This window comes from Carassius auratus, chromosome 9 (genome assembly GCF_003368295.1).
Source record: "Carassius auratus strain Wakin chromosome 9, ASM336829v1, whole genome shotgun sequence".
In the NCBI taxonomy this organism is placed as follows: domain Eukaryota; kingdom Metazoa; phylum Chordata; class Actinopteri; order Cypriniformes; family Cyprinidae; genus Carassius; species Carassius auratus.
The window spans coordinates 3,954,758-3,968,195 of NC_039251.1; the positions used below are offsets into that span (position 1 = coordinate 3,954,758).

The window sequence follows — 13,438 nt, forward strand, 5'->3', positions numbered from 1 at the left end:
TAGATGGTTGTAAGATGCATATATTATCTCCCTCATCATTCTGAAGGAGCAATAGAAAAACAAGTTTTTCAAAATATGAATTTTTGCTGGTAAATGTCTTGCTGTATCCTGTAATTGAAGGAAAACACATTATTAGATATTTTCATGACATTTCATACATATTTATCACATTTTCATTGCACTCCTGAAGTTTGTTAATGTAGAACCTTGTGTGCTCATTGTGTCGAGTGTCTGTGTGCAGGGCAGTCACTAGTGGGGTGAAAGGTGGTGACGATTATAGGGGCCCACGGCCCAATGATCTCAACCGACTGGCTGAGGCCAGCCTAAAAAGACGTATAAGACAGTTGATGGGCCACAGCTGCGCTTCGTCATGAAAGCTTATCATTTTCACGTGTTTTAAGCCTTGCCAATTTAAAGAGTTTAAAGCATTCAAACACAACACGTGGAAAAGCTGAACAGAGTGGCTGGTTAATCGCACGATGTGTTCGGTGCGCAATCATAGAGCGGCGTCTCATGGACAGCAACACCGGACCCAAGCTCTTCTTCGGATCAAATCGCAGTTTAAAAATGCGAACAGAAAAAATGTGAAGGAGCCCAATTCAGCACTGGTGCGCGGTGTTCTGTTCGCACAGGGCACATTCAGAGAGACGCGTCTCAAAGCCATTGAACACTGAATTTGCCTCTTCTTGCTTTGTAACAACAAATACATACAAAAGGATGTCAAAATACCTGTCTTGGAAAGTATGTTCGAAAAAACTGTTGGTTAAGTCTTTAAATGAAAGTTAAATCAGATGTGTATTATTATAATGGATGCTTTGTCTCTTAAAGTGACCGCGCCTAATTTTAATTTTAACGTTAATCCAAGAAAATGAAAGGTTTTAACAAGATTTAATCCACAGCCAAACCGAAAATTATTCTGACACCAAATGTAACTTTTTTGACATCTTTTATTTGTGGGTGCAGGGCACTATTAATTTATGTAACCTACAGCAAAATAATAACTGTTAAATATTATATCCCAAAATTCTTCATACTGTGGACTACCAGTGAAATTTATAGACTATTTGGGACCAAAAATTATTCAGACACTTTGACCTGACCGTGTTTTGCTTAAGTGTTTCTTCTTTAATTGCTAATTAACCACAAAGTGAACAAAATTAAGCATTGCTTGGTAATTGGTCAACAAAGTGTTGATAGTTGTGTAAATATTGGCATTCTAACAGTTGTCTGAAGTTTTGTTTGATTGTAATCCATTACACACCTTTTTATCAAAGTTTTCTGGCATTATCAAGATAAATTTGTTCTGACAGTTAAACAGTTCTTGTTCTATTTTAATACCATGTTCTAAACTATAGAAAATAAACTATAATAATGTGAGAAATGTTAAAGGTATCTGAATACATTTTGGTCTGACTGTATTTCACTAGTTCACGCTTACATATAATTAGCTGAGGTATGGTATGCGTATTTGGCGTGCTGTCCGGGGAAGGGGCTCCGAGCTCGGGAATGGCCTGAACCTAGAGTACCCCCCCTTCCCCGTATTATTATAAAGTGAACTTGATGTGAGGAGATGGGGTGGAGGAGGGATGCTGATAAACCGTCAATGGATAGAGGTAAGCCAGCGATATTTATACTATGGGATTGATTACTTGATTGTGGTCCACCTGTTATGATTAGGCTAAGTATCTGACGTAGAGCTGAAGATCTTTGCCCGAACCCGACGGGACCCGTCGGGACCCGACGGGTTCGGTCGGGTTCGGGCTTAATTTCTAACATCTTACGCGGGCTCGGGCCGGGCTCGTGCTTGCGCTCCGGTTTGCGAGGTAAACGAGCGGTCATGTGATGTGTTTCGATTAGCGTGAGAAAGATGCGAAAATGAATGCTGAGCAAGTGTAACGGAGGCTTGCCTCTGGTGATTACGTTTTGGTGGCACCAGCAACTAAAGCAAACTCTGAGGTGTGGAAAAGTTTTGACCATGCTTATAATGAGAATAATGAGTGAATAATGACACACCATCAGTGAGCGCAGGAACGCGCTGAAGACATCTACAGTGGATTCAATCATTTTCCTCCACAAAAACATGTAGACCTAGCCTAATCTCTGTGAGTAAAGGTTTTTCAAATGATAACTAAATATTCATTGAGTCTTAAATGCATAATGTTGACAGAGTATTTACGCTAATGTTGGCATTATTCTTTTATTAAATAAAGCAAATCCGGCGGAGCCTTTATCTTAATTTCGTTATTGCCAAATACCAATCTTAATTTAAAATGTATCTTAATTTTTTTTTAAATGACTCGTTTTTATTGGTGCGTTGGTCTATTTATTGGTTAAATGAGCCTATGTCTAGAATGCTGAGATGTTACGATGTGACACAGGACTTATTTTATTTCTTTATTCCAAATTCCAAGTGGTCTATTCTACGTTAGTTATGAGTAAATTATGTTAAAACATGAATAAATTACTCATTGTTGACAAAAGGCAAAAGAGCTTTGTGCGTGCGCACATTTGAATAATGTCGGGCTGTAAACGGGTTCGGGCTTTAAAAAAGCTTTCAATCAAAATGTACTTGTCGGGTTCGGGCCGAAACCTGTCGGGCTCGGGTCCTGTCGGGCCTAACTTTTAAGACCCGATTACAGCTCTAATCTGACGCGCTCCTCCCGAATCTTCATTGATAATTACATAGCCTATATTTTATTTTATACTGAAGACTATGCAGTGCTATTTTACATTTTATTATTTGGTTTCTGTACTTACACTTATGCCTACAAACTTAAAACAAGCTTAAACATTGTGTAAATATTACAAATAAATAAATAGAATGAACATGCAAATTAAACAATTTCAAACAGGGCCCACTGGTACAACCTGCACCAGGGCCCCGCAAACCCCAGCTACGGCTCTGTCTGTGTGCATTGAGTGTGTTTCTGACTCCCATAAAGCAGTTCAATCATCACCACACGATTATCCTCACCTGGGGTCAGAGGTCACTGCTTCATCACTCAATTTAGGACGATTACCCATGGATCTATCACTCTTCAGAGACACACAGCTGTGATCAGGAGATGAAGATCTCTGACTGCAGATCCTGAGAAAACACACAGAAATATCACACTCTTTTGCTGTAAACAGTGATGATGACAGAAAGTGAGAATCTGCAGCATCAGTCAGATTGTGACGCCAAAACACATTTACATCATGATCATCTGATCCGGACGCCTTCTCCACATGTGTGAATGGTTTGCCAGCAGAAGACAGTTGGTCTTCCACTAATAAACAAACTCTTAGCAATGCTGTGAGGTTTTCTGACCCGCACTCTCGGTCATACAGGGGTCAAGCATCCAAACAAATAGTTCAAACTACATTTATCATGAGGAAAAACCCAGTGTCTACACAAAAGAAACGCTCAAGGCATTCAGATCTCTACATAGGCATATAACATAGTATTTTACAATTACTTCCAGCACACTGAATACTGATATCTGTCCAGTGATATTTGTCTATTACAAACTGAAGTACTGTCTAGTGACAAGAACACTAACCGCAGCTCTACAAGACTATTATAAAGCAGCCAAACAACTATAAACTGATTCTGAGCTGCACTTCTGGGTAAGTGTGTTATTAACTGTTCTTCATGATAAAACACTAGAACTACTGCTATTACTGTCTAGTCCATGTACATGTTTCAGGTTTAAATGCTTGAAATTTTAATGCTTGAAACCATACACGTCTGTTTCGCTTCAAAGTGTGTCTTCAATGTAGGGCTGGGAATTGATTCCAAAAAGAATAGATTCAGAGGCGTTAGGAATCGAGTGTCGATTCCATCAAGGGAAATCGATTCCTCATTCAGAGTCTTTTTCAGTTCAAGAAAGCTTATCTATGGGTTATCATATATCTCTCAAACAGAAGCCTCCATCCGACAAAGGCTTCACAAATTTAAATTCAAGAAAATAAACAAAGAAAACGAGTTGGTACTGATCATTTGAATTTTAGGGTGTAGCCTTCCGTTTCAGAAGCACAATTCACCAAATCCGTAATTACAAAAGTTGTGAGATAAAAGATTATTTTCAATTTTGAGCGCTGCATGACAGAACAGATCATGACGTCATTGATCTTATATTACCATCTAAATTACTATTTTTTTTAAACATTACTATCAGCCAATGGTAATTATAAATAATACGTCACGAGCATAGATCAGTGGCCGAGAGCGCATCTGATTGACTGATAAACCATGAGCTGTATCAGTCATTAATGTTCTGGTTATTTTGATTCAGTGTACAGTTTGTTAATATGCAAAGTATACAAAGTAAACTTCATCATTTATCTGAACTGTGCACATTTATTTTAGACACTTCTTGTAGATAAACGCATGTCCCTGCTGATCTGGGCTATGATTAATTTCAAGAGCAAAGCTGAAAAAACTAAAATTTTCTTATTTTTCAGCTTCATATTATTGGAGGGATACATTATACAACCTACCCTTCAGTCATCATGGTGAGATAAGGTTCCTTTAATCAAAAAAATGAATTGGAAAAGAATCGAATGCAACAGTGAGGAATCGATTCCAAAAATTGTGGAATCAAAACAGCCCTACATCAATGATGGTATTCTGTAAAAATGATAATCATGTTTTTTGCATTCTGATTTTGACGTACAAAGGCACAAAATATTTGTTCATTATTTTCTGTTTTTTTTCCCTCCACTTGTTTCAGTTTTTCTGCCTTAATAATGCACTGCAGTGCTGTAAACGTAGCGTCTGCTTACAAACTGTCTCTTGTTCAGTCTGTCTACTCTAATACTGGATTATATCTCGCCTGGGGTCAGAGGTCAGTGGATCATATCTCACCTGGGGTCAGAGGTCACTGGATCATCACTGGATTCAGGAGGATTCATGGATCTGTGGCTCTTCAGAGACTCTCTGGTGTGATCTGGAGATGAAGATCTCTCTCTGATCTCCATAATGACAGACTGACATGAGGCCTGTATATCAAACACTTAATTAATCATACAATGCAATATATCAATTAATTCTTCAATTATTATTATATAACAGAATATCCATTACACTTTAAATAATTCAGAGAATTATGATAAGGAAGATGATAAGATCCGTGTGTAATCAAGTGTAAGAAAACATGCATCTATGGCAAGCAGTTTTAACATTTAATCTATAAACTGCACTAGTATCTAATTTAACGTTACTAGTACTAATTTTTTATTATTTTTTTATTTTTTTATTCTGTAGGTACTAGTGCTTATTCTTTAACTACTAGTGACTTTTGTGAAGTTACTTGTACTTTTTCATTAGGTACTAGTGCTTATTTATTAGAAACTAGTACTCATTCATTAGATACTAGTACCTATTAAATAGATACTAGTACTTATTCAATAGATACTAGTACAGATTTATTAATTACTAGTACTTATTCGAAATGTTACTAGTAAGATTTGTTTTTTTTTACTAGCAAATTTTGAACTCTACTTCTGCATAACATAAGACAAATAAAAAAGCTGACTAGTAATATAAGAATAGTTACTAGTAGCAATTACAAAAGATACTAGTGTCTAATAAATAAGTAATAGTAACTCATGAATAACTACTAGTATCTATTAAATAAGTACTAGTATCTAATGAATAAGTACCAGTATCTAAAAAATATCTAAAAAATAAGTAATATTATCTAATGAATGCTTACTAGTAATATTGAAAAAGATACTAGTCACTTTTGCAATAATTACTAGTCTTTTTGGCTCTTTTTTTCTTCAAATAAAGAAAATGTTTGTCTGAAAACCACAAGGTTTGGATTGTGTGTGCCCTGTCCAGAACAATCTAAAAACATTCAGTGTCTGCAGCACAAATGCCCTGTACAGGACATTAATATAAAAGCATTCAGTGTCTGTAGCACCATTGTGCCCTGTACAGCAGGGGTTCCCAACCTTTTTTGTGCCAGGGACCAGCATATTCATAAAAACAATACCAGGAACCAGTTGTCATTTTTAATGCCTCAATTTTAAGATGCATCGTTTGGAACATATCACTGTGTAAAACAGTAACAGCCTATCATTTATTTGCATATAATGAACTAGGTGGCAACAAAGGCTACTTTGATGAAAATACCAATCTTTTTAAACTTTCAGACCAGTTCACAAAATGTTTCCCTTTTCTCCCATTCAATTAGGTCTACTTCAAAAGCAACTCACACAGCACTCACTCACTAGCACTTGGCAGTAATGGCAAATTGTATGAACATACCAGTCCATTTAACCTGTCAAATATCTCCAGAACCACTAAAGACAATCACTTCAACAGCAACTTAGTGTTTTCACTCACCAACAGGTGACAACAAAGGCTAATTGTATGAAAATAAGAGTCAGTTTCAACAGTCAAACAGTCTCAGACTACAATAGCAAACACACAGTGATTTCAGCCAATAATTTATAAAAGTATAAAATTAGAGATTAAGCTTTAACCTTTAACAAAAAATACCAGACCAATGAGAAGAAAACTATTTTAATGTGAGCATGAACTGCTTATTGATATATCTTTATTTGTAGCTGTTCACAAGACAAGCTGTTCTTCCTGGGCATCCATAAAAAAAACATATATGCATCCAAAACAATGCACACAAATTCCTGGATACAATAAAAATACATTTAAAAGGTCTGCTTCACAAATATTAATGAAAACCAGCTTACAGTCTGATATCCATATCAGTGAGACCCCTGGGATTGCTTGGGAGCCACAAAAACATCATACTTGATGGTTGACAATGAGACATGCAGGGTATTCCTCACATCCAGTCTGTTTCTAATTCTGGTCTTAGTGGCAGTCATGGCAGAAAAACCTGTCTCGCACAGATATGAAGTCGGGAACGGGAGCAGGGTTTTCAGTGCAAGGGTGCTGATCTCAATGTATTCTATTAATGCTTTGATCCAGAAGGATGTCAATGGTGTTGAATTAAAGACAGTTTTCAGGCCTCCGTCATTTTTGAGCTCTAGCAGCTGGTCTTCTTGTCTTGATGAGAGCTGGTTCTGACCGTCATCATCTTCAGAAATAAAATCAGAAGTTACTTCTATTAGCATGAAAGTTTTCACATACAAGGAATTTGCTTTGGTGTTTTGGTGCAAAATAGGGATTTTAACGATTAATCGATGATAAGCAGGTTCATGCGCGTGCGTGCTGCTCAACCGCAAAACATGTAAAAAAAAGTGCGCCGGAGTTATGTTTGGGACCATTTTTGGGACCATGAGTTTGCGTGTTCATTTGCAGCCTTTTGTTTTGTGCAAATGTAAGTTTTAATATTGTGTTTATTTTGTGTAAGCCTATCTATATCTGATTTATCTCATGACATAGGATGCATTTGGTTAAAAATTAATGTAGTAAAGGGTAGTCTATGGTGATCCTCTTCAGCTTCAGTATGCGCAGCTCAAACAGCACTGCACGACTAATAATGACTATTGTTTATGGCTACTGTCATATTAACATTATAAAGAGAACAATATTGTAATAAAAAATTGTGAATTATTTGGGTTTAGTTGCCGTGTCGTGTTGCTCCAGGAAGAGCGCGTCCACAGTCATTCTGAATGGCACATAAATTATCTCAAATTCAATTGTGCATTCTCGTAATTTTGTGCAGGTATAATTTGTAATTTTATGTTTATTTTGTATATATCTGATTAATATAATTTAGGATACGTTTCTTTGAGTTAAATAAAGCACTAGCAAAGCACTCCAGTTTACCAGTATCTATTCAACCCACGCAGCTCAAACAGCAATGCACAGCTTATAATAACGATGAGAACACTATTTTATTAAATTGTTGTGAATTCATTGGTAGATGTCATTTTCAGCACATTGTTCCAGGAAGAGTGCGTCCACAGCAGTCCAAATAATATATTTAAAATAATTAAATATAAAAAGTAGCCTATTATTGTTTGAAAAATCTTTAGCCAAATTGAAAATTAAATAGAAAAAATATACTTTGGAGAGGGGTGTTAAATATGAATATGTAATGTGCATATATTTACCTTGGAATGGGTTGCGCATCCATACTTTGCCATTCCTTGGGTCTTTTTCAGGTGGGAAATAATGCTCAAACTCAGACATGGGGACTTGTGACTTGGTGACTTGGACTGGAGTCGACTCGAGTCGCTATTTTTAGGACTTGAGACTCGACTTGGACTTGGAAGTTAAAGACTCGGGACTTGACTTGACTTGAGACATGATGACTTGAATGACTTGAGTGTTAATCACATCATGTTTTCAGTTTGAATATAAAATATATAAATTATTTTTTAAAATAAAGTTGATTACTCAGCTGGAGCGCAGTCTGAGAATAGCGTCGTGACTGGATCAGGACACTATCATCAGTCATGCCCTCTCTACCTTACACACACCACGCCCACTTAAATCAGATATTCCAGCACATCAACATGTCAGCCTGAGAGGTACCGAGGGTCATCGCTTTTGTCTTCAATAGTTCGCGCCTAAAACGAGTGGAAAACGCTAGTTGCGCCGCTTTCTCCGTCTTTCCAAAGCGCTCGGACAGAAGTGCTCCTGGGGCGTCTGTCGTTGCTAAGCATCCATGACACGCTCTCTCTCAATGAAGACGTAGAAATTTCAGCAAAGGATAAATGGATTTGCAGCTCTAAAAATCGCTCGCAGTAGCTCTGCTACTAAATTCATTTCAAAATGGCAATCCATATACAGCTATGAACAGCTGTTCCTTCATCTCAGCTGAGCTTTCAACGTTGATACGGGAAAGGATGAAGCTGATTGGTTAGTTATTGTCACATGACCTGCGGTGCGCTTGCGGCATTCTGAAAAGTTTAGATGTTTTTTAACTCGATGCGGTGCGACGCGCGCGCGTTGCTTCCATTATGAGAGCGCATACCGCGCGCCTACATTGGAAATAACGAACTTGCGCGCGCAGAAGACGTGATGTGAACGGCCCTTAATGATCCGCTAGCAGGCCGTCAAAAAAACGCATTCCAGGGGCGGCGCTAAGGCTGGGCTAAGGGGGCATAAGCCCCGAATATTTTGTTACCTTGTCTTTCTCATAGAGCAAAACAATTAATCAGAAAAATTAATGTAGCTGCCGCGATTACCCAATCATGAGAAGTGCATATATATATATATATTATATATATACAGTACAGAATATAAATATGACGTATTTTAAGTTGTTTCATACTTTTTTGTTATGTACAGAACAGACCAAAAGTTTGGACATACCTTCTCATTCAAAGAGTTTTCTTTATTTTCATGACTATGGAAATTGTAGAGTCACACTGAAGGCATCAAGGGCTATTTGGCCAAGAAGGAAAGTGATGGGGTGCTGCCTCCACAGTCACCGGACCTGAACCCAATCGAGATGGTTTAGGGGTGAGCTGGACCGCAGACAGAAGGCAAAGGGGCCAACAAGTGCTAAGTATCTCTCAGGGAACTCCTTCAAGACTGTTGGAAGACGATTTCAGGTGACTACCTCTTGAAGCTCATCAAGAGAAAGCCAAGAGTTTGCAAAGCAGTAATCAAAGCAAAAGGTGGCTACTTTGAAGAACCTACAATATGACATATTTTCAGTTGTTTCACACTTTTTTGTTATGTATATAATTCCACATGTGTTAATTCATAGTTTTGATGCCTTCAGTGTGAATCTACAATTTTCATAGTCATGAAAATAAAGAAAACTCTTTAAATGAGAAGGTGTGTCCAAACTTTTGGTCTGTACTGTACATAACAAAAAAAGTATGAAACAACTGAAAATACGTCATATTTATATTCTATACTCTGAGAGAGAGAGAGAGAGAGTGTGTGTGTGTGTGTGTGTGTGTGTGTGTGAGAGAGAGAGAGGGAGAGAGAGAGAGAGAGAGGAGAAATGTAACAGTTTAATGTTGTATGTAAACTGTGTTTGAGAGAGAGAGAGAGAGAGAGAGAGAGAGAGGGGTGTTCAGAGAGGAGTCTGTTGGATGTTTAGCTGTTATTTGTTTTATGGACTCAATGTTGAAAATGTAAAACATTTCAAACACTGTTGGCAGAAGTGAAAAATAAATAATTTTAGGAAGTTACAATTTTGTTTGATTCCATGATGTATTTTACTGAACATGAGTATTTACAATGCAAATCCAAATTATTTTAATTTACTGACAGTTACTCATATCTTGTCTTTTAACTTTATTAAGATCAGATTCTGCAGGTAAAATTACAATAATAAGGTGACTTGACTTGGACTTGACTTGACTTACTACAGGACAGGACTGGACTTGACTTGACTTGACATAGCTTGTGACTGGACTTGACTTGACTTGCCCAATAAAAAAATACTTGGGACTTACTTGAGACTTGAAGGTTAAGACTTGAGACTTACTTGAGACTTGCACATGTGTGTAACATGTGTGCAAGTGTTTTTGCTTGTTCCCTGCATTTCAAAGATGCTTGTTTTACAAACAAGGCCCAGTTTGACAACGCATTTGCACATCGTTTATTTCTTAAGGATGATGCAATCCCAAGGAAAAAGGGTCACGATTGTGTGTTGGAACCGCAGGCGGTGAGTAAAACTGCTTCAAATATCTCTGTGTTGTTAACTTAGCTATTGGCGCGTAAGCACATCAAGTAAACAACATGCGATGTTGGCATCAAACTGCACTTTCCACATGTGCAGCTTAAAAAAAAAAAGACGACATAAAGTGGAACTTAGTCATTTTCCAAAACCGATAAGCAAATATATACAGTTTCAATACATATTACATAGAGACGTCGTTGCTGCTGCTGCTCTTGTTAAATTTCAGCCTCTGGATCTGATTCTGGATCATAAATAAACGGCTGAATCTGACTGTTAGCCATGGTTTGTTTTGGATGATGTTTTTTTCCTCACGGTAATGTCACAGCTTCCACATGCTCTCAACGCAAAAGCCTACTCACGCTCGTGATTCTTTAGCTCCGCCCACACGTCACGCCTCCAGCTGCTCGTGGTTTTCTGGGAAAAATCGGTACAGACTATCTTTCTCTTATGAATATAATAAAACTAAAGACTTTTTGGAGTTATGAAGGATGGAGTACTACTCTATAGCAGTGGTGGACGAAGTACACAAATCAAGTACTTGAGTAAAAGTACAGATACGTATAGTAAAATATTACTCCAGTAAAAGTAAAAGTACTCCTTTTTCAATTTTACTCAATTGAAAGTACAAAAGTACTCAATTTTTTATGTACTAAAAAAGTGCTGAAAGATAAATGTTTGCAATTTTATATAGGCTACTTAATTTAGTTTTATATTAGCACATATTTTTTTTAATAATCCTTCTGCTGAAAATACCTGGAATTTTTTCCAAAATAACCACTATATCGAGTCAAGATATATTTTTGTTGTTGATATGGACTACGTTGATGAGAATGATGTTCACTGTGAAGCTTACACTGTGATTTACCTGAAAGAAAGCAGAGATGACCATCTGATCTTCACCAGAAATAACAAAGTATTTTAAAGTTTGTTGTTTTACAGAACTTCACAGTTATATATGACATGATAATAAGGCCTGAAGTTAGGAAGAGCGTTTTAAGGAAAATATAATTATATTTTCATAATTATTTTTTCCTTCTCAAATCTTGTCTGTGGTTTAAAAACACCCCTGGCCAAACGGGGTGCATCTCTTCCCCTCTTTGATAATTACTGTAGTTACCATGTTCTGAACATCACAACCTTACTTTTGTGCCTAGATGTAATCTATATATATATATATATATATATATATAGGTGGTTGAAAAAAAATATTTGGACATTATTTATAAAAATTACCTCAAGTTAGCACCAGCAAGCTTGTTAGCTAGACAGTTAGCATCAGCTAACAATATTTTCAGCACGGTTATGAATTAACATTCATGTGTGTCTACTCGTCTAGTTAATCCAAACAATATAACGTTACTATTGATAAACAATATAAAAACAGGCGTCACATAGGGAATGGTAGCATTTTAATAAAACTGTTAATATTACGGCAGCGGGGAATATGAACATGCACTAGTAATTTTATTTAATCTGTGTTAGTTTAAAGTTTTTTTTTTTTTTTTTTTTTACCTAAAACACAGAGACAATGATTGATGTGTCTGCAATGTCTGCACTCGAGCATTTCAGTGGGCTTAAATAGATCACTCTTTACAGCAGATTTAGTTCCCAAACAACTGACAATTTTGACCTAAAAATTATTTTCAGTTACAATAATTAATCCTAAATTTCGACATTAATAATTTACTTTTAGCAACATCAGATGCACGCGCGCTCACAAGATCTCCGGGTTCTTACTTCTGTAGACTCGCACTAAATGGTTCATTTGAGTGGTCGATTGTTTGGTGCGATTTGCGATCCGATTTAAAAGTTTATTTTGAAAAGACTCGTTCGTTCATGATGAATCAGACACCGCTTCTGCGTGTCGGAGCACGTGATATATTATAGGGAGTAACGATATGTTTTATGTAATGTAGTGAAGTTAAAAGTACGATCTTATGCTTTGGAATGTAATGAAGTAAAAGTAAAAGTTACTCAAAATAAAACTACTCCAGTAAAGTACAGACACTTGAAAAATGTACTTAAGTAGAGTAACGAAGTAAAGCTACTCCGTTACTGTTCACCACTGCTCTATAGGTACTCAAGATTAACAGGATATTGAGTGAAAACGAGCATTTCACCCCCCCCCCCCCCCCCCCAAATGAAAAGTCAGTAACATAGTTTGGCTAAATTTAAAATAATCAAAAACTATTTGTAGAGATCAGAAATATCAAATATATTCTATCTGTCACTCAAACATGCCTCATATTTGAGCTTTTCTTTCCTTTTAAAACTCATTCGTTCTATAATCTGATGTCCAGATTCATTTCTGCTTATTTTCCAATGAAATTCAGCAGCAGGTCAGCAATTAAGAATTGATCAGCTAATACTGTTTTTCCTCACTGGGTTGTTGTTTTTTATGGGAAAATAAAACAAATAACGCAGAACTGAGGACTTTGCATTCTTTTTTTCTCTGAGAGGCTGTAACACAAACTACAATATAACATGATAATATCAGAATAAAATCACTGAACTGACCGTGAAGAGTGATATTTCATGGCGTCTTCTCATCAATGAAGATTCAGTTGTTGTTTTTGATCTGAAGTGTTTCCTGAAGCAGAAAGACGCGTTACCGGTTTTACCTGCAGAGCTCACTCCCGAGATCACGTGACGCGTTTGTGTGACACACCTGTATGTGGTTTGACGATATTTGACGAGAGCTGCTGAAACCAGAGCTGTTTTCTAGATGAATTCAACTCAGTCCATAAGTGATGCACTTGACAATAATACCAGCATCATGTAGTGCGAAAGATTAATTGTAATGGTAGAAACAAATCCGCGGCAGATCTTTTACTTACAACGAAGAAGTCACGGACACCAGTTAAACTGCAACA

General features: G+C 36.9%; 1 protein-coding gene across 8 annotated transcripts in view; it reads right to left on the bottom strand.

Moving 5' to 3' along the window:
- Window positions 1-13,438, bottom strand: part of LOC113109177 (NACHT, LRR and PYD domains-containing protein 3-like) — a 1,077,877-nt gene that overhangs the window by 43,565 nt on the left and 1,020,874 nt on the right. For 6 of the 8 annotated variants that reach the window (XM_026272804.1, XM_026272810.1, XM_026272809.1 and 3 more), the window contains exon 4: window positions 2,975-3,088. In XM_026272804.1, coding sequence (XP_026128589.1) covers window positions 2,975-3,088 — 114 coding nt within the window. Of the gene's footprint in view, window positions 1-2,974; window positions 3,089-4,849; window positions 4,984-6,699; window positions 7,050-8,031; window positions 8,141-13,082; window positions 13,193-13,438 lie in introns of those variants that run through there. The other 2 variants (XM_026272808.1, XM_026272806.1) reach the window with 2 other exon arrangements.